This window comes from Marmota marmota, unplaced genomic scaffold (assembly GCF_001458135.2).
Source record: "Marmota marmota marmota unplaced genomic scaffold, marMar, whole genome shotgun sequence".
In the NCBI taxonomy this organism is placed as follows: Eukaryota; Metazoa; Chordata; class Mammalia; order Rodentia; family Sciuridae; genus Marmota; species Marmota marmota.
Genome location: NW_026000243.1, coordinates 9,280,529 through 9,307,124, shown reverse-complemented (window position 1 = coordinate 9,307,124; position 26,596 = coordinate 9,280,529). Strand labels below are relative to the sequence as shown.

General features: G+C 35.1%; 1 protein-coding gene across 5 annotated transcripts in view; it reads left to right on the top strand.

Moving 5' to 3' along the window:
• Nucleotides 1-26,596, top strand: part of Opcml (opioid binding protein/cell adhesion molecule like) — a 1,142,904-nt gene that overhangs the window by 1,034,353 nt on the left and 81,955 nt on the right. For all 5 annotated transcript variants that reach the window (XM_015499064.2, XM_015499063.2, XM_048796129.1 and 2 more), the window contains one exon: nt 4,937-5,062. In XM_015499064.2, the coding sequence (XP_015354550.1) occupies nt 4,937-5,062 (126 nt within the window). The remainder of the gene's footprint in view (nt 1-4,936; nt 5,063-26,596) is intronic.

Below are 26,596 nucleotides of genomic sequence, written 5' to 3'. Positions count from 1 at the left end.
ACTACTGTGCATGGCGAGAGAAAGGGGTTCAGTTTCATTTTGTTGCATATGGATTTCCAGTTTTCCCAGCACCATTTGTTGAAGATGCTATCCTTCCTCCATTGCATGCTTTTAGCCCCTTTATCAAATATAAGATAGTTGTAGTTTTGTGGATTGGTTTCTGTGTCCTCTATTCTGTACCATTGGTCCACCCGCCTGTTTTGGTACCAGTACCATGCTGTTTTTGTTACTATTGCTCTGTAGTATAGTTTGAAGTCTGGTATCGCTATACCGCCTGATTCACACTTCCTGCTTAGCATTGTTTTTGCTATTCTGGGTCTTTTATTTTTCCATATGAATCTCATGATTGCTTTCTCTATTTCTACAAGAAATGCCGTTGGGATTTTGATTGGCATTGCATTAAACCTATAGAGAACTTTTGGTAATATCGCCATTTTGATGATGTTAGTTCTGCCAATCCATGAACAGGGTATATTTTTCCATCTTCTAAGATCTTCTTCTATTTCTCTCTTTAGGGTTCTGTAGTTTTCATTATATAAGTCTTTCACCTCTTTTGTTAGGTTGATTCCCAAGTATTTTATTTTTTTTGAAGATATTCTGAATGGAGTGGTTGTCCTCATTTCCATTTCAGAGGATTTGTCGCTGATATACAGGAATGCCTTTGATTTATGCGTGTTGATTTTATATCCTGCCACACACTGTTATTTGTAATCCTTTAGTTAGGCTCCTCAGGTCCTAAGATTTCATTTTCTTTGAGTAATCTAGGCATTTAAAGTAAGATTGTTATTCATTCTTTGTGTTTATTTGTATATAAGCACTAGCGTGATATATAGACTCATTTGCCACAGATGCTCATCTGCATTGAACGATGATCTCTTGCCAAAATATGGAGATTCATTTAAAGCCATCCTCAAGTGATCTTTTCTGCAAAAAGTTATCATGAAAGCAAGAGTAAGTCTTAATAGTATTGCCAAGTTTGCTTCAGATTTAAATTAGCATTATTGAATACCTCCCTTGGCAAAAAATGCACAGGGCCTTGGAGAAACAAGAATGGTTAAGAGGGATCCCTGTTGTCAACGGAGGTGAGTGGGGAAGCAGACTTGAATGAGAGAACTTTGTTTATTGTGGCAAGTGCTCTGAAAGAAGACGCTCTGGGATGACTAGGAAGCCAAGGAAACAATATGCAAAAGCGAATGAATATAAATATTGTGTTTGGGGGATTGAAAAGAGATTAAATCAAAAGGCACTATAATATGTGCTCTGCCATTTATGAATTCTGTAATTGTGGACAATTTACTTAGTTCCCCCTGTGCCTCAGTTTCTTTATTTTAATGGAATATTTATTCAATTTATCTCCTAATTTTAAAGAATCTGTGAGATAATGCATGTGCAAGACAGTTTACAATCAAAGCTACCTACTAACATTGGTTGCTGAGAATACCATAATTGAAAATAAAAAGTATTTCCTTCTTCCCAATTCACTTTCTGAGAGCTGGGGGGATTGCTAGCTCAATGGTAAGAATACTTGTCTGTTATGCTCAAGACCCTGTGTTGGATCCTCAGCACTTCATTAATAAAAATAAAAATAAACAAAGCCAAACCACGTTCTCCACTTGGCTACTCACACCTTTGAAATTACTTGTTCCTTTGATAAATGACAGACCATTATCCAGTTGCAGAAAAGGAGAGATAGAACTGTGGACTTAGTGGGACTGTCTGGCTTGCCACTGGCAATCCCACTTCAGGAAACTTTCCTAATGGGTAACATTGACTGAGCTCCGGGAGAATGAGGAGATCGTGATGAACATCTATGGAATTTTACAAATATCTTTTCATCCAGCCCTCAAACCATCCAATGAGATACAATGTCCATGGAAATAATGGCTCTGAGGTGAGGCACTGTGCTTGAGCACTGCATTCCACAGCACCATGGCAGCAATGTATTAAATCCTGGTTCACCACCATGACTGTGCTTCCTCACGCTGTGTCTAGCTTCCTTCTGAAGAGTCTCTAGGGTCTACAAAAGGGACCTTCAGATGGCCTAGTACTTCCAGCTAAAGTAGACATTATTTTGAGAATATTTTGGAAGTTGCACTGAAGTTGTTGCTTTACAGAAGTGAAAAAAAAAGTATTGGCATTTCTAAGCCCAGAACTATTTTTTAACAAGTTAGAAAATACTGAAAAACAGGTAGAACAATTTTCTCAAGAGATTGCAGTGTAGTTAGAATGTACACTATTTTTTTCCCACTGTGTATTTCAGTAAAATATGTGCACTGAAATTTCAGGGCAATTCCTAATGCAGAAATAATACAAAATATGGCAGATTTATAAGCTAGGCAATTTTTATTTATTTGATAATGTGGATTCCCTTAAGAGCTCAAATGTTCTGCTCATTACTTATGGCTTCTCCTTGAAAAGACTTACCTGTAAGGTCTCAGCAACATAAAACTTCAGGCTGCATAGTCGTCTGAATTGAGCATCAGCTATAATTCTCTTTTGTCACTGACTCAAGGTGGTTTATAATCTACTATTGCTTTACCTGTTTTATAATTAATAATTCATAATTAAAGTGCAGTACATACAAATCAGCATGACTGTAAGCCTTCTTTCTGTTGTGTTTCCTTTTATTTTGAAGATCGGAAAGAAAATTGGAAATAACATATTAGGTGTCTGAAATCTCCCATTCAAAGTCTTAACTACCCTAGTTTTTGGAATTCTGCTAAATCTGTTCTTTGAATCTTTAATTCAAAGAGGAATTAAGCATGCAATCTTTCCAGCCTCTGTGCCAGACACTGAGGAAATAGAGATGTGTGTGATCGCTGCTTGACCTCCACCACTTGCTCTCCTGGGAAAGAGACAGGCATGAAAACATTGCCTGTAATGCCACATGCTCAGTCTCCTTCCTGAATCAGGTTTGGACAAGATGCAGCTGAATAGATGGTTTTGGGATGTGAGAAGAGTTTAGGGAAAACAGCAGAGGGGAGGTGACATTTGAATACCTTTATAAGAAAAGAAGCAAGAAAGGAGGAGGAGGAGCAACACTATGGAAGCACCTATGCTTTTCTCATATTGCAGGTAGAGTGAAGATACGCAGTGTGCTGTGTTAGAGGTAACTGTGCCTGGGGAGGAAGATTGGCAGTGGATTTGGGGTTAGAGTGCCCAGCCCTTTAGTCATGCAGAGGAGATTGTCTACATCTGGTTGGTCATGGTGAGCTGTAGGAGTACAAAGGAGAGTAGTTTGGTTAGATTATTGCCTGAAAAGATCACTCTAGCCTAGTAAGGAATAGATTAGAGGGACCAAAAACTGCAGGGACCAAAAACTGCAGAGACCAAATGGAAGATTTCAGATTGGAGGGTATTGCAGATGTCCTTGTGAAGATCAGTGAGAAATACAACCAGAACAATGGTGATGTGGAGTAAAAATTGAGAAGGAATCTAGGTTTTCTCCATAATGAGCTTTGAGTTGAATTGATAATCAAGGCTTGAGATAGGCAAGATAGGTAGTAAGATAAGGGATTGTGTATGTTCTGCAGTGCTAAAGATACAGAGAGATGGTATTGGCCCATGAGTGGAAAATGATATTTTTGAAAGATGTTATTGTTGCTGTCATCATCATCATCATCATCACCATCATCATCATCATCATCATCATCATCATGATTGTCCTATCAACTAACACTTATTGAGTGCTTCCTTTAAATCAGATACTCTATTATGTCATTATTTCATTTAAACCTCACAACTTTGTGAATTTAGTTGCTAGTGTCACCTGCAGTTCACAGGTGAGCACACCAAACTCAAAGAGTTAAAGGAGGGTTACTTATGAAGAAATACAGTAGATGAGGAGCTAAGCCAAGATTCAAATCTTGATGTAAATGGACCCAGAACCCTGGCCCTGACCACTAGAATACCATACCTTTAAAATACAGTTTAGTTCCATACTGATGATGGCTATACTTATTATTTTTTTAACTTTTGCATTAATAGGAAATCATTCTCACTCAGTAGAAATTTTACTTTGAATTTTGATTTTGGATATTTTCCCAGGTTAATGTTATACAGTATAAAACTCACTATGCTGGGCCGTGGCAGTGAGCCAAGCTCCAAATCAGCCATATGATCACAAGGGGAAACCACCTATACTCCACAATGTACTGGGTTATTAAACTATGATATTTGGGAGGTTAAGTATATTAAATGCATTTTAGACTTAGGTTATTTTGAAGTCACAATGTATTACTAAACATGACTCCATCCTAAGTTGAAGAGTGTCTGTACAATTTCATGTTGACAAAAGCAGCAGGGACATTAATGCTTATTGGTTGAGTCCAGGGAGAAAGCCAAATAACTCTGAAAGAGTCTGAGAAAATTTCACTGAGTGTTTAAGGGTGTGTTTTAAGAGTGGTCAGGAATTTTTAGGTTAAGCAACAAGAAGAAGAAAATTCCAGGATGGACTATTCTTGTACAAGTTCAAAAATTTTTGAAAAGATCTGGAATGCTTAGGAAATCTTAACTATCTCAGTGTGTTTGATCTTTTTGGTAAGAGTTTTGAAAAGGTCTTTGGGGACTGCTCATGGTTACTCACTTCAGCCATTGATTCCAATACAAGGAATGAGTATATGGATAGACTGGGCCCTTGGAAGACTTTGTATTTTTGCTTTGATTTTGCCTTAAGTCAATAGCAGTAATGTCCATGTCTTCATTTCCTCTGTTCCCTCACCATCCACACAGAAGCCCCTGTCTCCTGTTTCAACCAAATAAAATACTAAGCTTTGCCTTTCAGGAGAGTACCGTAAATGCTGTTGGTGGCCAAAATTTTATTTAACCAAGCAACATAAAATTTTTGTGAATGAGAACAATATTCATCATGATAACACATCTTTTAAGTGGAAAGAATAGTTCTCAGGTGTTTCTTCTCTTTTCTGTTTCTTTATAGTTCCTCCTCAGATCATGAACATATCCTCAGACATCACCGTGAATGAGGGAAGCAGCGTGACCCTGCTGTGTCTTGCTATTGGCAGACCAGAGCCAACTGTGACATGGAGACACCTATCAGTCAAGGGTAAGGTATTCATGTATGGAAAACATTCAGAGTTAGTGTATTTAAGTCTTGACTGTCACACACAACAGAACTCCAAGAATCAGAAAACAGCAATGTATCTGTAAAACAACAATGTAAAAATCAAACAGGAACTTCTATCAGCTTCTGAGTATTCCAGTCCAAAAGAATTTATAGAGGAAATTTACTGAATTATTTTCATAGCACTTTTTATAATATTAAAAGGTTTTTGTTTTCTAAACTATAAGGAACAAAATTTTATAAAAGTAAATTTCAGTGAAGATGTTAATTTCTTAATTGGAGGTAATATCTGCTTTCTTTCAGTAGAGTGGTAAGGTGATACATTGTCATTGGGAATGTTGGCATTATTGAGAATCCAAGAGGAAAGAGATTTCCTGCTTCAGAACTTTGTAAATATTAATCCAAAGCTACACCTGTCTTATCTGCACATAAACAGTCCACCTTGAGTAGAAAAGGACATTAGAAATAATATCAGAACTCTGCTGGGCACTCAAAAATTAGTATTAATACATCATCTCCAATGTAGTGGGAAGGAACCAAAGGGGCATTGAGCCTTATCCTCTTGGAAGCTAAACTCACTCCAAATTGAACTTGAAAATGTGGGCACAAATTCATGTGATATATTTGCATGACTATTAGAAACTATGATTAATTCTAGGAATTGTAACAGAAATAAGTACTGTCTTAGACATTAGAAAATTCAATATGAAACTCAGTGAATAGTGATTAGGAAAATGTGTGGAGTGTATCTTATGTGTGATTTAAAAGTAATATAGCTTTAAAATAAAACACAGGAGTAAATCTTAATAATCTTGAGAAAGACAAAGGTCTGCTATGATACAATAAACCCCAACAATGGGTAAAAAAAAACCTCTGTATTAATTTTCTGGGACTGCCCTAACAAAATATCAAAAAACCGTATGACTTACAGAATAGAAATTCATTTCCTCACATTTCAGGAGGTTGTACATCCAAGATCAAGGTGATGACAGGTTTGGCTCCTTTTTGATAGGTGAGAGGGAAAATCTCTTGTATGCTTTTTCCCCCCTGACTTCTGGTGATTGATGTAAATCTTTGACATTTCTTGATATTTAGTGGTATCATTTTGATTTCTCCCTTCATCTTTTCATGGCGTTCTTCCTGTGTTAAATTTTCCCTTAAAGTAGGGAAACACTAAAGGGGTAAGGGTAACACTGTATTAGGGCCCACACTAATGACCACATCTTAATTGATTATCTCTGTAAATAATCTGTTTCCAACAAGATCACATTCTGAGGTGCTGAAAATTAGAACTTCAAAGTGCTTTTTGAGGAGGATGCAATTCAACCCTTAACAGACTTCATCAAAATTAAAAACATCAATAAGAATAAATTAAAATTGAGTCAGGCTTAGAGAAGATATATGTTGTACACATGTCTGAGAAAAAAATTAAATCTAGTGTATATGAAGCATTCTTGCAAAAATAACATCCCACTACAAAATAAACAAAAAACAATATGAATAAACAATTTCAAAAGAAAATCTATGACTAGCAAATAAGCATATGAGAACATACTCAACATCATTAATGTTGAAATGAAATTTAAACTACAGTGAGATTCCATTGCTCAACCTTTGGAAAGACCAAAATTAAAAAGACTGATAATATCAAGTGTTGGTGAAGATAACTATTGAAGCTCATGTCCATCCACTCTGGGACTGTAAAATGGTATAAGCACCATGACAAACAATTTGACATTTGTTATAAAGTTAAAACATACACTTAAAGTATGACCTGACAATTCTATTCCTAGATATTAACTCAAAATACATCAAAAGCATACATCCACAAAAGTACATTGCACACAATGTTTATAATAGCTCTCTTTTCCTCCAAGTAGAAATAACCCAACTAAGCACTAATAGGCACATAGATAATTTAGGATATATTCAAACAATAGACCACCCCTCATTAATTAGATGAAACAAACCACTGATACACATAACAAAATGGCCAAGGAAAAGAAGCTAAGCATAAAGTCCTGCATACAACATGTTTTCATTTACATGAAGTTCTAGAACAGGCATAGCTAGCCTATAGATGGTATGCCAGTGGTTGCTTAGGGTAGGACATTGGGGAGAATGAACAGAAAAGGGGTACAAAGAATTTTGGGAATTTTGAAAAAATTCTATATCTTGAATGAAATGGTGGTTACATTGGTATTGAAATTAGTTCAAACTACTACAACCATATGCTAAAAATAAGTGTGTTATACTGTGTGTAAATTAAAATTCAAGGCATTTTGAAAGATAAATATAGACACATAGGAAAAAATGACGTGATTTTCTTTCCCTAATTTGGAACATCAGTATATCAATGGCACCAAATAAGGGACTAGATTTATCACTAGGAGCACTACTTAAGCATTGCTGTTTTCTTGCACAGAAACTTGGAACTTGTATTTCTTTCCCTGTGTTATTATTAGGGAAAGATAATGCTAATAAATCTAGTTAACAATCTTTATATAAAGACCTCAGGTATTGAAACCCAAAATGTCAATATTATAAAGAAATATTAACAAGAATTTTAAAATATATGTGAAGGACATCACAAAGATCACCTTTAATACAAATATAGCAATAGTATATGTTCCCAAAGATAAGGGCACCAGGAGCTTTTGTTGTAAAGTCAGGGAAAATTTTTGAATTTATGCTATACAAAAAATTGTCTAACCATCAGAACACTTTTTATGTATTTAGTAAAGTAAAATATATTTGTGAATGCTTGCAGTATCAGAATGTACTTATTTGATCCTAAATATATAGTTCTCTAAGCCTAGAAATATTTTAAAAGGCATTTGGATTTAGTATAAGTCTTTCTAAGCAATTCTTTCTAATGGTATACTGGTTCAATTTCCTTTTTAAAAGAAAGGAGATTCATTCAAATATTCCCAATCTATATATAATGTAATAGCTACAATTTGGCCTCAAAAAAGCACAGCAAAGTCTAAATTTAAAGGATCTTCTCCTCTTTAAATCTCTGGGATGGCAGTGCTTCACTCTGAGGTGGCATTGTCTTGTCATCTAGGCCTTCACTTCCCTATCTGTCATTTCTATTATTGTCTTTCCCCTCCCTGCTTTCAATACCATTTAAACATTTCTACTCAAAGCATTGTTTCCAAAGTTTGAATAGATTAGGAACCTGGAGAGTTTGCAAATTTAAAATTTGCATATACCAAGTAACTTCCAATATTTTTTAAAAAAATGTTTTAGAAGAATGCTCCATCTACTTGGACATAGGGAGTTGTCTTAAAGGTTTAGAGGAACATCCAATAAAACTTGAACATCAAGCAGCATTTTTATAAAAAGTTGCTGGTTAGTTCTGCATGGAATAATAAGAAATAAAGGTTGCAATGACATTTCCTTTGAAATTCCAATGGGATTACATGTAAGGATTTAACTCACTGGACAGCTATGATCCCAAAAATGTTAATACATGGCTTAAATTTGTAGCTCTATAAAATGGGAATGAAAAAATATATTTTTTTCATTTAGGAAAAAATATTTTAATCGAACAATGACTAAATGTTAAAAAGAATATTCATATTAATGGTTTAAAATGATTGTCTATGTTTGTGCTACCAATTCATAGGAATTATAGGAAGAGGTAAAAATAAACCCATTATCACACTAGAGAATAATAATGGTAGTTTGGTGGGTCCAAAATCATGATGAATGTCATAAATATAAAAAGTTGATAAATATAATGAAGAGAAGTACAACTCAAAATATAGGGATATGATCTCAAAATGATAGGTGTTTGAAAAATGAAGGGGTTCAAGTAAGGGGCACTGGTAAATGCATAAAACTGATTGGGGATGAGGGGAGGCAAAGAAGGGAGCTCTGGTTGCCAATTACCAGTTCTCATGGTGCCAGTATTTACATCTCTGCCACTCTCCTCAAGCCTCTTTGAAGTGGCTTTGCTTTTCAGGTTTGTTTTCTCATAACAACAAAAAACATCACCAACAAGTCTTTCTTACAAAAGCAATGAAGAATCACAAGGATTCCAGATGTGGGTCTAAAAGCCTTCCAGCTTCTCTGATTTCTAGACTGAGTAGGCAGCTGGAAACCTCTGGACTACCTGTTTCCTTTGCAATATTTAAATATGCCAGGGTTCTCAGAAATGACCTTTCCAGAAGTGATGACATGGAACTCGCTTCTCAGGAAAGCTGGAAAGTTTACAGGATCATGATGAAATGTTGTGAACATATTTTAAAAAAGTACTCTATAAATATGTGTTTGGGTTTTGTTATTGGCATGCAAACCACAGAGCAATTGATCATATATCTATTATTTTTCTTTAAATATAAAAAGCTATACTTAATTTTTTTAAATAGTAGGTAATGGCGTAATTAAAAACATATATTCATATGGATTTGCCATAGAACATAGCACTTAAAAGACTTCCCACATCTAGAAATATGAACCAAATGACCCAAAGCTCAAGAAACAAGGGCAATGAGAAAATCACAGGCTGCTGTCTCTAAGGGATTTCCACAGGATAGGGTAGGCAGGTTTCAAATAGGGTAGGTGATGGGGTTAGCCAGTGGCCAGTGTGTCTGGTATTTATTGTGAATATACCAAGTTTCAAGAATTATTTTCAGTTCTGTTTCTGAAGAACAGGAGAAAGGGAGCCAGATCATCATGAGTTTGGGGCACAGGAGTAATGTGAAAACAAGAGTGCTGCCTGGGAGTGGTGGAGGAGGCACAGGAAACTGCCACTGTTCTAAGACAGCAGCTTTCCCTCTAAGCCAGCGATCACTCTAATGCCTTATGCACCTGGCCCCATTTCTGATGGCATATTTGGGAAGGCCAGATGTTTGGGAAACATAATAAAGTCTTCTTTTCTTTCTTCCCTCCACTGAGATTTTAAGATGACAGCCATTCACCTGTGAGTGAGTTGCTCCTACAATCTACCCATACACAGTAATACCTCAGGGAGCAAGTGAGTGAATTATTTTGCAGAGGTGAATTTTCTAGGTAACTGAAGCTGATGCCTGTATGCATTGACTTGAGTCACTTTTAATGGAAGCACTTTAAAAATGAACCATGTTATCTTCTCTTTTCCTTCAGTCTAGTGAATGCCATCTAACCTCATCTTTATATTGTAATATTAACATTATACACATCAATTGTACTTCAGCATTGGGAGACTGGGATGACTAGAAATATAGCCATTAGAAGTTGTTCTGTTTGGTATAGTTTCTCTATTTTTTATTTCTTCCATTATCCCAAGTGCAGAACACCTCTAAAAATGTAAATATGGTATATAATGTATAATTATACTATATGTTATATAATTATATTATATTAATTATATTTTATAATATGTCTCATAATATAACACAATTATATTATATATATTATGCATTATATAATGATATGTAATACAATAATATCCAATTATATTATAAAATATATTAATTATAATCAAAAAATAAGTATATAATAATATTAATCATGATTAATAATACAATTATACACACACACATATATATATATATATATATATATATATATATATATATATATATATATATATGTTCTAGATTATGATTTCCAACCTATTTTAATGCAACTTTGTCAATTTCATTGACATATTGGCAGAACTGAAAACTTGGGTCTTTATGTTGTTAATTCTTCCTGAAGTTAGTGTATCTGCAGTTTTAAAATCACATTTCTCCTGATTATTTGCTTCTAATGTACTATGATAAATAATCCATATAACTAAATTGATTAATCCTGGGTAAAAACTAGTGGTGGGAGAGGACCTCTGAGGAAAGGGTATCATGACTGTGATGAAAGGGTCTGATGATAGCTGTCTGGGAAGTAATGGCTGGCATTGTTTTAGATGTGTGAGGTTGCCAGAAGTCTTCCACAGTATCCTCCATAGTTCTGACCTGTTTGGCCAATTCTAACTTCTATTCTTCACCCTGCCAAATGTTAAGGTTAAGAAATGTTTTGATCCATGACTGTTTATACTATAGCTTTTATATATTTGTTACTGTACAAATTCCTGAGAAAAAGTCTTAAACAAATGGTCAAGTCCTTGACAGTCCAAATAAAAGAAGCACTAACCTGCACATATTGTTAGGTGTCAGTCCCTTCAGATGGGTAGTGTTAGATCGTAAGTTGAATACAGACTTCAAAGTCTTACAGACCTGAACTTGAAATCCAGACTAAGTTATTAAGAAGTCAAGTGACTTTAACATTACTTCATCTCCATTATCTTCAATTCCTATGACTGTGACATGGAACTCTATGTCAACTACATCAGATTTTATTTTAGGGATGAAAATAGAAGACAAATTGAAAACACGTAATAGTGTTGAATGCATATTAAATGCATTCCTCCTAAATTACAGTTGTGCCATGTTTGCCTTTCAATGCATTCTCCGAAACACTACTTATGATGGTATTATGATGAATGCTTCTACTGTGTGCCAAATACTCTTCTGTACACTTTATGTTTTAACTTCTTTAATGGCCCAGCAGCCCTGAGAGAAAAGTGCTCATATCTACTATTATTCTACTTCTGCCTTCCTGTCTTAATTCTTGGTACTCCTGGATTATTCATTCAGTGATTCAGTGTTTCATTTGTCTGCCTAAAAGTCAGGAGTAATACATCTGTTTTATTTGTGACATCCACAATTGGAAACAACCTAAAAGTTATTCATTGGGTGAGTGGTTAAACAAGATATGGTACAAATATATCATGGTATACTATGGATCAATAAAAAGGAATGAACTGTTTAATATACTCAGCAACATGGATGAAATTGAAGGGCATTATGCTGAATAAAAAGAGTCCATATCAATTGAAACTTTATAGTAAAACACTGTATGATTTCACTTCCTTAGCTATTGTGTGATGGAAAGATTTTAATATGCACAAAAGGCCTATGATTGACAGAATTTAGGGCACAGGAAGGAGAAACCCACAGGAGGGAGTTGGTGCTAGAATAGCATAATATATTAATTGCTGTTTTAAGTGTATGAATCCACATGTGTGATGAAATGTCACAGAACTATACACAAAGACATAAAAAACAGTACATGCAAAACCTGGTTAAATCCAAATAAGCTCCACAGAGTAGTTATAGTACATATGCATGTATGTGAATATTTGATATGTGTGTGTGTGTGTGTATACATTCAATCACATAAAAGGTCACAAATAGAGGAGCTGACTGATAAGCACATGATACCTGTCTACTATTTTTACAATTTCTTCTAAATCACTGATTATTTCAAAATAATACAACTATAAGTAAAACTAATCTATAGTTTTCTATTTTTAACCTATTTGTGCATATGCTTCTATAGAATTTGTAATTTATAACTATTTTATATGCATCATCTCAAACAATTTTATAGCAGTTATCTAAAATAAGTCAGAGAAGGAATAGTCTGCCTGTTTCATGGGTAAGGAAACAGATGGAAAGGTTAAGTAATGATAAAAGACTCACAGCTAACTAAAATTGTAGATCTATGAAAAGAACCTAGTTCCTGATTGTCAAATCTGGAGATTTTTAATTCTCTACAAATATGGCTCCCATGAATTAAGGTTGCAACAAGTGCAATGTAAAATGATGTGGGTTTTTTTTTATCAAATTCTTTTTGTTATCTGGGACACCCAAAGGTGCTCACTAACTTAAAGCATCATCCACACTCTCACATTTTCCTTTCTTACTCCCCACCAACTTTCCTCTGTCTAGGCACTTTCTATCGCCACGCAGTATTGCTCTAACAAAAGCACAGCCTCTGAATCAAAACCACATTCATGCCATTGTCTGCTGTAGGTCCCCATTGTTCCTCTGCTTCAATTAAAATAAGCCTGCTGAGACCTACCAACCTCATTTCTCTTCTGAGCCATCCCAGGTACAAGTTTCAGCCACTAATAGGAATTGCCTATTAGTTGACCTGCCGTATCATCCAGTCTTGCTACTACTTCTTTGTCTCTGCAAGGCAGCCAGGATCCTTGTTTCTAATCTGAAGCCATGTTTAGAGCCTAATTAATCCCTACAGTGTGAGAAAGAGGTGTCTGAGATGAGAAATCAAGGTTATACATATCTTGCTCAGTGGAACAGTTATGGGCAAACAAGCTGTTCCTCTCACATTTTTGCAAAGCAAATTTATGTTCACTAACTTTGGTTCTTGTTGTAAATGAGAAGTGTATGAAGGTCTAGCAATGCGCTTTTCACCATATGGGTGCCCATATGTTTTCCCCCTTTGCTTGCGTACATTTTCGCTTTGGCATGCACATATGCCTGTATTTTTGCAACTTAACAATATTAAAACTAATCCCATTTATGCTCCTTTTGGGTGATTTGATTGAGTCATAAATTCCTGAGAATATCTTCCTTGGGAGGCTGCAGTTCTTTTGTGTGAGCAGGGGGAGGGCAGAGCAAGCTATTCTGGCAAACAGATGCAGTTAGCCAGTGTCACTCATGGTACCCTTGATGCCCCAACCCATGCTCTGGAGTGGGATCTTAACCATTGAAGAAGGAGAAGTGTGGATTTATAATGAGATTAGTGGTGACCCCTTATCTGCCTGCCTAGGGGGAAAAGCCCTAGGCCAGGTGAATTAACTCACCTCGAAGCAAACAACTATGATGTCTTTAGATGTGGTTCTTGACATGTGAGCATACTTCATAATTTTACTTAATATTTCCCATACTGAATTGAGAAACTACGTATGTGGAAATGAACTGTGCATTTATTAGAATGATGCTTAGCTTCTTCCCTAGACCTTTTAGAAAATAAATATAAGAATGGATATTAACATGTATAGTGAAAAATTCAACTAACTCAAATATAAAATTGGAATTGAAAACTTTTTGTTCATTTTTATAAAGACTTCTCTGTCTTTGTTTCTTATCCATGCATTCCTGCATTCATTGTACACATTAAGAATATCCAGTTTTGCCTCTTAGTAATAATAGTGTTGATATAGGCAAGATAGATGACATTCCTGCCCTTATGGAGCTTATGATATAGAGCAGGAGATAATCATTCATAATTTAATTAAGAATATCTAATTTCAATGTATGTTGACTCCTGTGAGGATGAGTAACAGGGATATATGACCCAGTCTAAGGTATAGTTTGACTGCACTAAAATTTGACTGCATTCAAAGATTATGGAAGTCAACTACAAGAGGGACAGAGATCTTGGCATATGGAGGGGCTTGCTGAGTAAAATGGTTTCAGGTGAGAAACAGCATGTCCAAATGTCCTGAGGGGAAAGGTAGCTGGCCTCCTAACAAACAGAGCTTACACTTGAATGCAGAGAAAGCAGGAGAAACAATGATCTGAGTCAGGGTAATGGGGGACCAGATCATACAGAGCCCATGAAGTGTTTATTCCTGGAGCACTAGAAAAATACAAAAAAGTTTTAAGTAAGAGAGCTTGGAAACAAGATGTTCTTGTGGCTATATTTAACTAGGAATGGCTCATTTCTGATCTATTCATTTTCTATGTAAATCTGGCAATCGACTAAACCTCTGTCTCCATTCCCCCGCCTATTAACAAGAAAGGAATTAGTAATAATACTTTCTCTTTACGGAAGAAGGAAGAATGGAATCTGATGGTATCTACTCCAAATACTTTTCAGATTATAATATAAAAATGGATATTAACGTGTATCATAGCAAGTGTAAAATTGGAATTGGAAAGGCATCCAGTGCTGCCTGGCGTCTGTTGCAAAGCCTTCTGTATGCAATTGCTATATCAAATTATGCTATTGAAATCAGTTGGACACTGATAAAATTGAGACCAGCTTTACAAGTACTGTAGATCTAATTGGCCTCAGCAGTGGGTCCACAGTGACTCTTGCTGCTGAACAAAAATTGTGGGCTTCAATAGAAAATAATAAGCAGGCTGGCTCCACACTAGCATCCTGCAGCCACCTCTGGAGATAATGCACTTTAATTTAGACACTGAGCTCCTTCATTTGGCCAGAGGTTGATGGAACCTCAGAAAGGTTTGTTTTCTTCTTCCCTCCTGAATGAGTACCCTTGAGAATATATTTAAAAGACCTTCAGGTCCAGCTCCGTCCACCTGCCATCCTTGGTGTTCCTTTTGCACACACATTTTTATTTCTTTCAAAAAACCTATACATCCCTAGGGTAAAATTTTCTATAAATCACTTTTCCTTGGTTAAACTGTTTTAAATTGGGTTTCCATTACTTACAGCCAAAGTAGCTCTGATTAAATTCATCATGCAATGTACAGGACACTATGTAACTGAGGCAAGTGGAACATAGTCCCCATTTTATACTTGTATCGAGATTGACAGGGGAGAGACCTGTAAAGTCAGCATTGCACTGCAGAATGTTTGGGGCCAAACCAGCTCTAAGAAGCCCTCTTTCAGATATGAAAGAGGTAGGGAGAATGCTGCCTGAAATCATCTTCCAGCTGTGCCCCACTTGCTTACAGTTACTACCCACTCAATTCTCATAGTCTAAGAAGTTCACATCTGAATAGTCCTAAATTAACACAGGAGCTCTTCGGGAACACCTCATGTCCACAGCATAACACTCACCATAATCAAGGCATTGAGAGACATACCCAGACCATGTCCTTATAAAGCTTTCACTGCTTTGGGCAAACCTCATAAGGAGCAAAGATTTAATTTGTCCTAATTGATCGATTCACTGATGCACTGACATTTACTTGGGATCAGTTACCCAACTTTGGCCAAATGGGATTCCTCTCTTCCCTCCCTATACTTAGGCCATCGGAGAACAGATGTTGTACATGTGGCTTACGTATTTTTTTTTTCTTTCCATAGTTTTTATTGATGCATTATAGTTGTATAAAATGCTGAGATTTGTTGCTACATGTTCATACCTGCACACAACATAACATTATAAATTGTGCAATATAATTCCCCAGTGTTGCCCTTTTTCCTGTCTCTCCTGCCTGCCCTGATTCCCTTTCTCTACTCCACTGATCTTCCTTCCATTTTCATGAGATCCACCCCTCCCCACTACCTTTCTTTTCCTTTTTCCTCTCTATCTTCCACATATGAGAGAAAATATACAATTCCTAACCTTCTGAGTTTGGCTTAACATAATGATCTCAAGCTCCATACTTTTTCCTGCAACTGGCATAATTTCATTTTTCTTTACAGCCGAATAAAACTCCACTGTGATGCTATAAACCTGGGTATGAATGTATCACTATAATATAATGACTTTTATTCTTTAAAATAAATGCTAAAGAGTGGTGTAGCTGGGTCATATGGTGGTTCCATTCCTAGTCTTTTGAGGAAACTCCATACTGATTTCTTAATTTACAATGAACTAATTTACAAACCCACCAGCTGTATAAAAGTGTTCCTTTTCCTCCATATTCTCTCCCAGCATTTATTATTGTTCATATTCTTGATGGCTGCCATTCTGAGTGGAGTGAGATAAAAACCTTAGTGTAATTTTGATTTATATTTCCCTAATTGCTAATGATTTAAATTTTTTTTCATAAATTTGTTGGCCATTCATATTTCTTCTCCTGAGAAGTATCTGTTAGGTTTATTAACTGGGCTTTCTCTTTTCATTTTAGATGTTAAGTTTTTTGAGTTCTTTATATATTCTAGATATTAATCCTCTGTCAAAAGAGTATCTAGCAGAGATCTTCTCCAATTTTGCAGGTTCTCTCTTCACACTTTCAATTGTTTTCCTTAGCTATGCAGAATCATTTTAGTTTGATGTCATCCCATTTATTGAATCTTGGCATTATTTCTTGAGCTTTAGGTATCCTAAAGAGAAAGTCATTGCCTGTACCTACATGCTGGAGTATTGACCCTACATAGTTTCTGGTATAATTCCAAAGTCTTTGATTCATTTTGCAGGGTGAGAGATAAGTGTCTGGTCTTATTTTTCTACGTGTGCCTAACCAGTTTTCCCTGCACCATTTATTACTAAGCTCTCTTTTCTCTGGTGTTTGTTTTTGACACCTTTGTATCTGTGCAGTTTTTCTCTATCCCTTCTACTGTGCATCACTGGTCTATGTGTCTGTTTTTTTTTTTATGCCAGTACCATGCAGTTTTTGTTACCATAGTTTGGCAGTATTATTTTAAGTCAGGAATTGTGATGCCTCTAGCATTGCTTTTTTGATATAGAGTTGCTTTAGCTACTCTGGGTCTTTTATTCTTCCAAATGAATTTTAGGGTTAGTTTTGTTTGTTTATTTAGTTATGAGAAGACAGTCATTGGTATTTTAATGGCAATTATATTGAATCTGTAAGTTGCTTTTGGTAGTACTGTCATTTTAATATATTAATTCTGCCCATTTATGAACATGGGAGGTCTTTCCATGTTCTCATATCTTCTTCAATTTCTTTCTTCTCATTGCAGATGTCTTTCCCCTCCTTGGTTAGATTTATTCTTGGGTTTTTTCCTTATCTTTTTTTTAATCTCATGAATGGGATTGTTTTCCTAATTTCTTTCTCCAGTAGATTCATTATTGACATATAAGAAAGCTGTTGATTTATAAGAAAGCTGTGATTTTATAACTTGCTTCTTTGCTGATTTTATTAGTTCAAACGATCTTTTGGTGGAGCTTTTTGAACCTTCTATGTATAGGATCATATCATCTATAAACAGTGAAAATTTGATTTTTTCCTTTCCTGTTTTTATCCCTTTAATTTTCTTCTCTTGGTTAATTGCTCTGGCTAGAATTTCTAGTACTGCCCATTTATGTACATGGGACCTGTATTAAATAGGATTGGTAAGAGCAGACATCTTGTCTTGTTCCAGATTTTAAAGGAAATAAGGCTTGGATACATGTGATTGTCTCTAGCATGAAGCAAAATGCCTTGCATTTCAAAGGTGATCAAAGAGTTACTATTAAATGACTATAGTGAGCTAGAATAAAGGAAAAGGGAAGGAAGTGGGGATCTGCCTAGACTGGATGCTATATAGAGGAAGCACCATCTGGATGAGATTGTAAGAGACTTTTGATGTGTAGGAGAAGGTCATATGGGGAAGACACACCAAGATTTAGTGGCTTTAGGAACTTGCAATTTTATATATAAAGTGGTCTTCTTCCATTTGTCCAGTACAACTCTTGGTCCCCTTTTCCCTAAAACAAAAACAAAAAAAACATATGCTGGATATCAAATGCTCTTATGTGATGTCTTCTTTATATAACATTTGAACCAAGTAGAAACATTTGCTCTAGTCTATGTTTCTATATCATGGTGACCTATATATAGAATAGAGAGAGAGAATGTATTCTTCAATTACTGACCAATAAAGTTCTTGTGGGAAACGGATGACTTGCTCAGGAAATCTCCCCAACTTCACAAAGAGAGGTCCAACAAGCTTTGCAATGACTTTCCTCAATATATGATTTGATTTTAACAAGTTGGGGGAATGATAATAGCATTGTACACCAGGCATTTCTCAGTGTAACACCAAAATTCTGGCTTTCCTATCCCTATAGGCTCTTTTTCTCTTTGTCTTCCTCCTAAGATTACCTGCTATCATAGGCTTCCACCAATGCTCAGTCTTAGCTCCCATATGCTGAGATTGAGAAATGACTCTAGACATGGTAGTAATAGGAATCATATCCTCTCCAGTGTAACAACAATGGTTAGTTAGTTGTCTGACTGCATATAAGATTCAGAGGAGGGAGGGAAATGAGAAGGCAAGGGTTGCTGGGAACATTTCAATTGAGTAGGCTCTCCAGTCTTAAATACTCCAGCCTCAGCAAGAGAGAGAACCTCAACTGGAGGTAAACAGGGTCAAGGGAAACTGATCTCATCAAACAAAAATAGTTGATTGTCACTTTGAATCTGGGCTGCACACTTGGAGGCTGTGATTGACTCACACACTAACGAGAACTGGATTTGAGTGAGGAGGTAAGGGAATTGATCTCCCAAAGAATACTTAAAGCATAGCCCAGGTACCCCCTCCTACTGTGCTTTCCCCTTGGTAGCCTAAAAAGTGTGAAGCCTCCCTAGTTGATAGAGACAGCCAGGGTAGTTTTTTCTGACTTTTTTTTCGTTTTTCCTCCTCTCTCATGCTTTAATTTATTTATTCTTTTCTCAAATATTAACAGCTTCCTTACTTTAGAATCACTTATTGGTGAGAGTAACCCCTGGGGATGCTAGAAATAGTTTGGTTTTAACGATATGTTTAGTAAAACAAGACTACCCGTCTTGTTTCCCCAGCTCTCTCCTGTTCCCCAGAAGCTTTGCTTAGCTCACCTCTGCTCCTTACACCATCACAGTTCCATAAATGCTTTCATCAGGAGCCTCTCTAGGGCCTCCTCCTGCTGCACTGAGCCTGGGCTTATTTGTCCCTTCACGATTGGAACCGGATGCAGTAATTATATCTGCAGTGAAATAGTTTCTCTCCCTTATGGGTGGTAAAGATATTACTGGCACTACTGATGAAGAAATGAGCCTTTTCTGCAGAGCACCATGGGCCATGGGAAGCTCTGGGAAATTAGCTGGCAAACTGTTTGGAGCTTTGCCATCCTGGGTTACACTGCATTCCAACTTATACCTCAATCTCTCCCCTACCTGTCACCCTTCTCTTATTTACTCCTGACCCAGTTTCAAACTTCCTACAACTTTTTAGATAGCTTTTCAGCAAGATTTCCTATCCCTAGGGATGTGAAAGCAGTTAGACTGAAGGCAGTGTGCCATAATATTCTGAGTCACAGTTTCAGAATGTCCTGATGTCCCACACCTCTGATTTTCCTCAAGTTGTAAAGTACCTAGAAGCCTCCTACATGGTTTCTACCTGGAATGATTTTCCCAGGAGCCCAGGCCCTCTAATACCCAGCAGGACGCTCAGAAAACCCACCCTTTAGCTTTGTCTCATTAGATTTCATCCATTACTCTTTCAGATCAGGGAACCCTCCAAGACTTCTATTTCTGCTGGATGCTTAGTACTTGAGACTTTCTTCACATTGACTTTATGTATGTGTCAGTTTAATAAAATAATATGATGACATATTGCCAATTTTATCACTTTTTTACCACAATTATTCTTTAAATGTATTGGCATGCCACTTTGATTTCACCTCTTTTTGTCTTTATAAAGGTTTCTATCAGAGGGTAGATTGGTAAATTAATTAATTAATTAATAAAAGTAAAGAAAATATGGACAGGAACTAGTATGCCCCTTTACAGAGAAGGGAATTGGAGCCTAGACTGGTTCAACTGATTGCAACTGGAAATAATATTCTATTATTTATTCATTCATTCATTTAATTCTTTAAAGAAATAATTAGTGAGTGTCAATTACCTATCAGGTACTATGCATAAAAATGAAATAAGAAAGATAATTAATATTATAGTTCTTCCAGAAGGTCACAGTTTAAAGAGATATAGACGTAGTAACTTGGAAGTGAAGGTAAATGCATCAGTCATCTAAGCAAAGTTGTGCGAGGGCATAGAAAGGATTATTTAAGTACAGCCATGAAATCTGGGAGAATCAGGAATCACTTCCTGTAAGAGGCACCACTAAAATGACTCATAAAACCTGATGCAGAAATAGTCAAAAGAAGGAATGATACAGATGAGGTGCAGGAGAAGAGAGGTATTTTAGGCAGTGGAGATAAAGATAAAATATATTGAAATTAGAAATATGAAGCTAATTAACATTTGCAACACATCCCATATTTATCAGTTTTTGCAATGAGAATATTTAATATCTGCTCAGTAATTTTTAAGAATAGAATATTGTTAATTTACGAAAAAAAAGAAATATCATGGTATCATTGGATATATAAAAGGTAAGTGTTTTTGAAGCACCAAGTACAAAACACTTGTAACTCAACACTGAGCTCATTTGTCATTTGTTTAATTATGACATTGGATTGCATGGAAACAGATTTTATCATACCAATAAAGAAAACAAAAATAGCTTAATGCAACCTAAATTTACCCAAATCTTTAAAGTGATCCCAAATGGACTAATGTATTAAATAATATGTAGAATAGTTGAAGGATGCTTTCTGCCATTTTTTTTCCATTTCATTTACAACATGGCAAACTTTTCTCTTTTCCCTCAGCATCCATGAGAATTTAAACTGTCTGGATCTCCCCTTTCTCATTTTACATGCCCTCATCTTTCAGTAGTAATGTCCACAGATTTGTAGCATAAATAAGTTTAGCTTCTCCTCTTAATTCCTTCATTTTGCAGCTCTACCGATTATTCTGATTAGTATTAAGCCTAAGAACCAAGAAAACATCTTTGGTTATATGTTGTTGTGTATTAATTTTTTGGTCTCTACATGACTCGTGAAAAATATAAATGGAGTCAACTATAAATTGCTGAGCAGACAGTGAGCACAAGGTAAGAACATGAACTTTAAAAAAGAATCTTGTGATGATAATTTATATAAGTATAGATTTTAGTGAATTTTGACAAATTTATACATTTATATGACCCCAGACAACATATAGAATGCTACCATTAACTCAGATAGTTGCAGCCTTCTTCTTCTTCCCCAAACTTACTCCAATACCCACTTGATCAAACACTATGCTTTCTGCTACTTTATATGAGACATTTTCTAGAAAATATATATACACTCTAGAAAAATATGTAAAGTCTTGTGTAAGTTTCTAATATGTACATATTTATTTCTGAATTCTTTCACTCAACTTTTGAGTTTCATCCATGTTATTTTGTGGAGTTCTTTAGACTTTTTTGCTGAGTGGCATTCCATCTTATGTATATACCAATATTGTTTACTCATTCACCAGTTGATGGACATTTGGTTTATTTTACTTTTTTGACTATTATGAATGAAGTAGCTATGAATATTTATGTACATAGCTTTTGTTAACACAGATTTATATTTTTTCTTGAATAAATACATAGAAGTGGAATTGGAGTCATACCTAACTTTATAAGAAACTGCCAAACTGTTCTGGAGGAGTTGTTCCATTTTGTTTTCCTATAGGCATTGTGTAAGCATCACGGTTGCTCCATGTGCTTGCCAACATACAGTATTCTCTCTTTTGTGTCATTTTTTCTAATAGGTGTTTTGGTAAAATATATTTGGTTTTAAGTGCATTTCTCTGATGATTAATGTTTTAGTCATTTTTTTTCTGCTGTGAATAAAGACTTGACCAGAACAATTTTAGAGGAGGAAAAGTTTATTTGGGGGCTTAAGGTGAGACAGAACCTCATGATAGAAAAGTATGATGGAAGGAAGTGGCTCACATGATGATCAGGCAGAAGAAAGAAAGAAAGACACCATTCACCAGATATAAAATATATATTTCAAAGGTATACCCCCAGGAACCCACTTCCTCCAGCCACACCATACCCACCTACAGTGACCACTCAGTTAATCCCATCTGGGGATTAATTCACTGATGGGTTAAAAGTCTTATAAATCTCAAAACTTTCTTCCATTGTCTCACACTTGAGGTTTTGGGGGACACCTAATGTCTAAACCATAGCAATTAATGAAGTTGAACATCTTTTCAAGTGCTTATTTGCCCTTTATATATATTCTTTTGTAAAACATTGCTGCAAGTGTTTTGACCATTCTTAATTGAGTTATGTAGTTATTTATATATTCTAAATATGTGTCTATGTCAGATATATGCATGAAGAATACTTTCTCTCAGACTGTGCCTTGTCTTCTCCTTTTTCTTGATGATGCTTCTCAAGAAATAATACATTAATTTTAATGAAGTCCAACTAATCATTATTTCATTTTATAGTTCCAGTTTTTCATGTCTTATCAAAAATTTAGATATAACAAAAAGTGATAAATGCTGTCTTATGTTTTCTTCTATACATTATAGAAGTTTAGATTTTTGTTCAAGTATAAAACCCATATAAACTAATTCATGTGCATGGTATGAGATAAAGGTTGAGATGATTTTCCCTGCTATACCCATCCAGTTAATCCAAAACACCTGTCAAAATCACTCTATCCTGTTCCTCATGAATGACTTTTGTTTCTTTGTTAAAAATCAATTGAACATTCCATATTTCTATCTTTATGCCAGCACCATACTGTTTTGATTACTGTAACTTGATAATGTTCTATAATCAAATAGGATGAATTCAAATCTTTGTCCTTTTCAAAATAGTGGCCAATCTATGTCTGAATATTTTCACATAATTATGAATCAGTTAAACAATATCTACCCCAAAAAAGATGCTGAAATCTTGACTGTGAATACATCAGAATTATAAATAAATTTGGAAACAATAAACTTCTTAGCAGTATTGAGTTTTTCATCTTTAAAAATACATTCTACCATTTACTTAGGTACTATTCTATTATTTTCATGTATTTTGTAGCTTTCAATATACCGTTCTAAAGTATTTCATGTTTTCAATCACCATTGCAAATGATAATTTTAAAATTTTAATTTTAATTGTTCATTAAAAATATGTGGAAATAAAGTTGACTTTTATATATTGATTTTGCATCTTGTAATATCGCTAAATTATTAATTTGTTCTAGCACTATTTTTAGATTACTTAAGATTTTTACGGAAATTGCTATGTCCTCTATAATAAGAACATTTTACCTCTTCCTTGGTATTTAATATTTGTCTTACTTCATTTTATTTTCTTATTGGTTGAGTTTGCAATTCATATAATATTAAGTATGAATGGTGATAGCTGATATTCCTGTCCAATTTCTGATAAGAGAAAAAGCATTCAATTTCCCCTATTAAATATATTATCCTTTTTAGATTTTTTTCAGATAAACTTTATAAGACCGATGAAGTTCTCTTCTATTAATAGTTGCTGGTACACAGGTGTGGTGTGTGTGTGTGTGTGTGTGTGTGAGAGAGAGAGAGAGAGAGAGAGAGTATGTAAAGTACGTATGCTTGATCAGATATTTTGTTTGTCATCTATTTCTCTATTTATCATAAGATAACCTTATGATAAATTATGTGAAATTTTTTTAATATCAACTTTGTATTCCTTAAGTAAATCTCATGTGATTACAACATATTCATACTTTTTTAAAAATTGCTGGATTAAATTTATCAATATTTTCTTATGGGTATTTCATCTATTGTGTTCATGAGGGAAAGTGATATAGAATTTTAATAATTGGTTTTGGTATCAGGGAAATTCTAACCTTATAAGCTGAGTTGGTTAGTGTTTTCTCCTAATTTATTTTTGGAAAGAATTTAAATGGTGTTACTGCTACAAAAAAGAAAAACCCTAATATTTATAATAGTAGCAGTGAATGGAAACTCATTTTCATCTTAGTGAAATAAATATTTGTTTTTTTTCTCTATGAATCATAATGCTGGTTTCAGTGAATTACTTTATTATATTAAATAATAATACCCCTTTTCCATAGAAATCTTTACTCATACAGGTAGATTTAATCAAACTATCTTTCTCAAAAAATTATGAAAATTATCATTCTTGATCCATGTTTCTGATACATAAGGGTATCATATTTTGGTATATTGAAACATTTGGTCTTAATATTTTGTGTAATGTTATTTTATTCAGCTTTTACACTGCTGTAACGGAAAGATCTGCTAAGAAAAGTAGAGGACAAAAGGTTTATTTGGGGGCTTACAGTTTCAGAAGTCTTAATCCATAGATGGCGGACTCCATACTTTGGGGCCTGAGGTGAGGCATAACATTATGGTGGAAGTGGGTGGTGGAGGAAAGCAGTTGGATACTTTGCACCAGGAAGCAGAGAGATAAGCTCAATTCACAAAACACATATCCTAAAGGCACATAATCCTAGACTCACCTCCTCTAGCCACACCCTACCTGCCTTTAGTTACCACTAAATTAATTCTTATCAGGGGATTAATTCACTGATTGGACTAAGGCTGTCAGAACCCAATTATTTCACATCTTAATTTCTTGCATTGCTTCACACATGAGCTTTTGGGGGGACACCACATATCTACCTTTAACGATATAAGAGTATCCTTTGTATTGTAATTTAAAGATTTCAGTTGTGCACATAACTTCTTCTAACTTTAATATTATATTTGTTGTATCTCTTGCTTCAATTTTTTATACATTTCTCATCCTTTAAAAAAACCTGTATTAATGAGATTTAGATGTATCCTTGAAAACAGAATAGAGATATATTCTTTTCCCTTTTTCTCTGCCTCTCTTTCCTTTTATAATGTGAACTGAGCCTCTCTTTCCTTTTAATGGGGAGTTTAACCCACTTGCAGGTATTTTTAAAACTGATGTGTTTGTTCCCTGTCATCATTTTGTTTTCTGCTTTTTGTTCTGTCTAGTTGCCTTCGTGTTTCATATCTTTTGTTCTTTGAAACACATTTTCTTTGATTTTATCCTACATAGTTTTTTGAGATGAGTATATCCTGTTTTTATTCATGCTGGTCCTTAGATTTAAATTTCCCAGAAGCATTTTCAGCCTATGTAAATCTAATGATTTAAGCTTGGTGAATGTTTTTCATGTCTCCTGTTTGAGACAAAAATTGTGATGGCTTCTCTGTCATCCTCTCTCCCCCTTAACAGTGTGTTTCTTGGAGATTTTCATAAATGCCTTGTGAAATTGTTATCACAAGTCAGATATTGAAACATCAGTATTTGCATTTAGCTTAATTATTAGATTTATAACAATTGCTTTGCCTCATCTCTTTAAATCAGATCCCAACTGGGGCCTTTCATGCCAGGCATCCCTGGTAGTCACCATTAGCTAGTTTTCCCTTCGTTTCATCTTCAGTTGTCTGGAATGCATTTCAAGAGAAGTTTTACTGAAAAGGTGTGTGAGTGCTCTGTTTCCTGATGATTAGAATGCAGTCTTCTTTTGTACAGCTAACATTTATGGAACACCTGTTTTTGCAACAATAGCTGTGGTAAGGTGCTAAAAGACACAATAATGAGCATCATCATCACCATCTCTCAAAGAATGTATATGTTGAAAGATTTTTGTGTTACCATCAAATATGATGGGCACATAAAATCCAAGAATCATAATATTTATCTTTAGATTTCCATCTCCGATGTTTATTTATTTTTTATTGTATTTGGCCTTTAGTAATGAAGTACAGCAATCTGAGCACATGTTTTCTTATTTCAATATTTTTAGAATAATCCACTTATTGCCTAAATTTATGAAGATATCCTTTTGTTAATCTGTAGGGTTCACAAGTCTTTCATAAAGATGTGGAGATTTCTCTCTCTCTCTCTCTCTCTCTCTCTCTCTCTCTCTCTATCTCTATCTCTCTCTTCTGAAACTGGTATTGAGCCACCCAGGGACATTTTACCACTGAGCTACATCCCCTATTCTTTTTATTTTATTTTATTTTTATATTGAGAGAGGATTTCTCTCAGTTGCTCAAGGTCTTTCTAAGTTATCAAGGTTGGCCTTGAACTTGTAATCCTCTTGCCTCAGGCTCCAAAGTTGCTGGAATTATAAGTGTGGGCCACCACTCCCCACATGAATGTCTCTTTTAACAACTGATTTCTCTTAGCATGTGGTCAGCCAATTATTATGCCCAAACAACTTCTGCAGAAGAAGAAAGC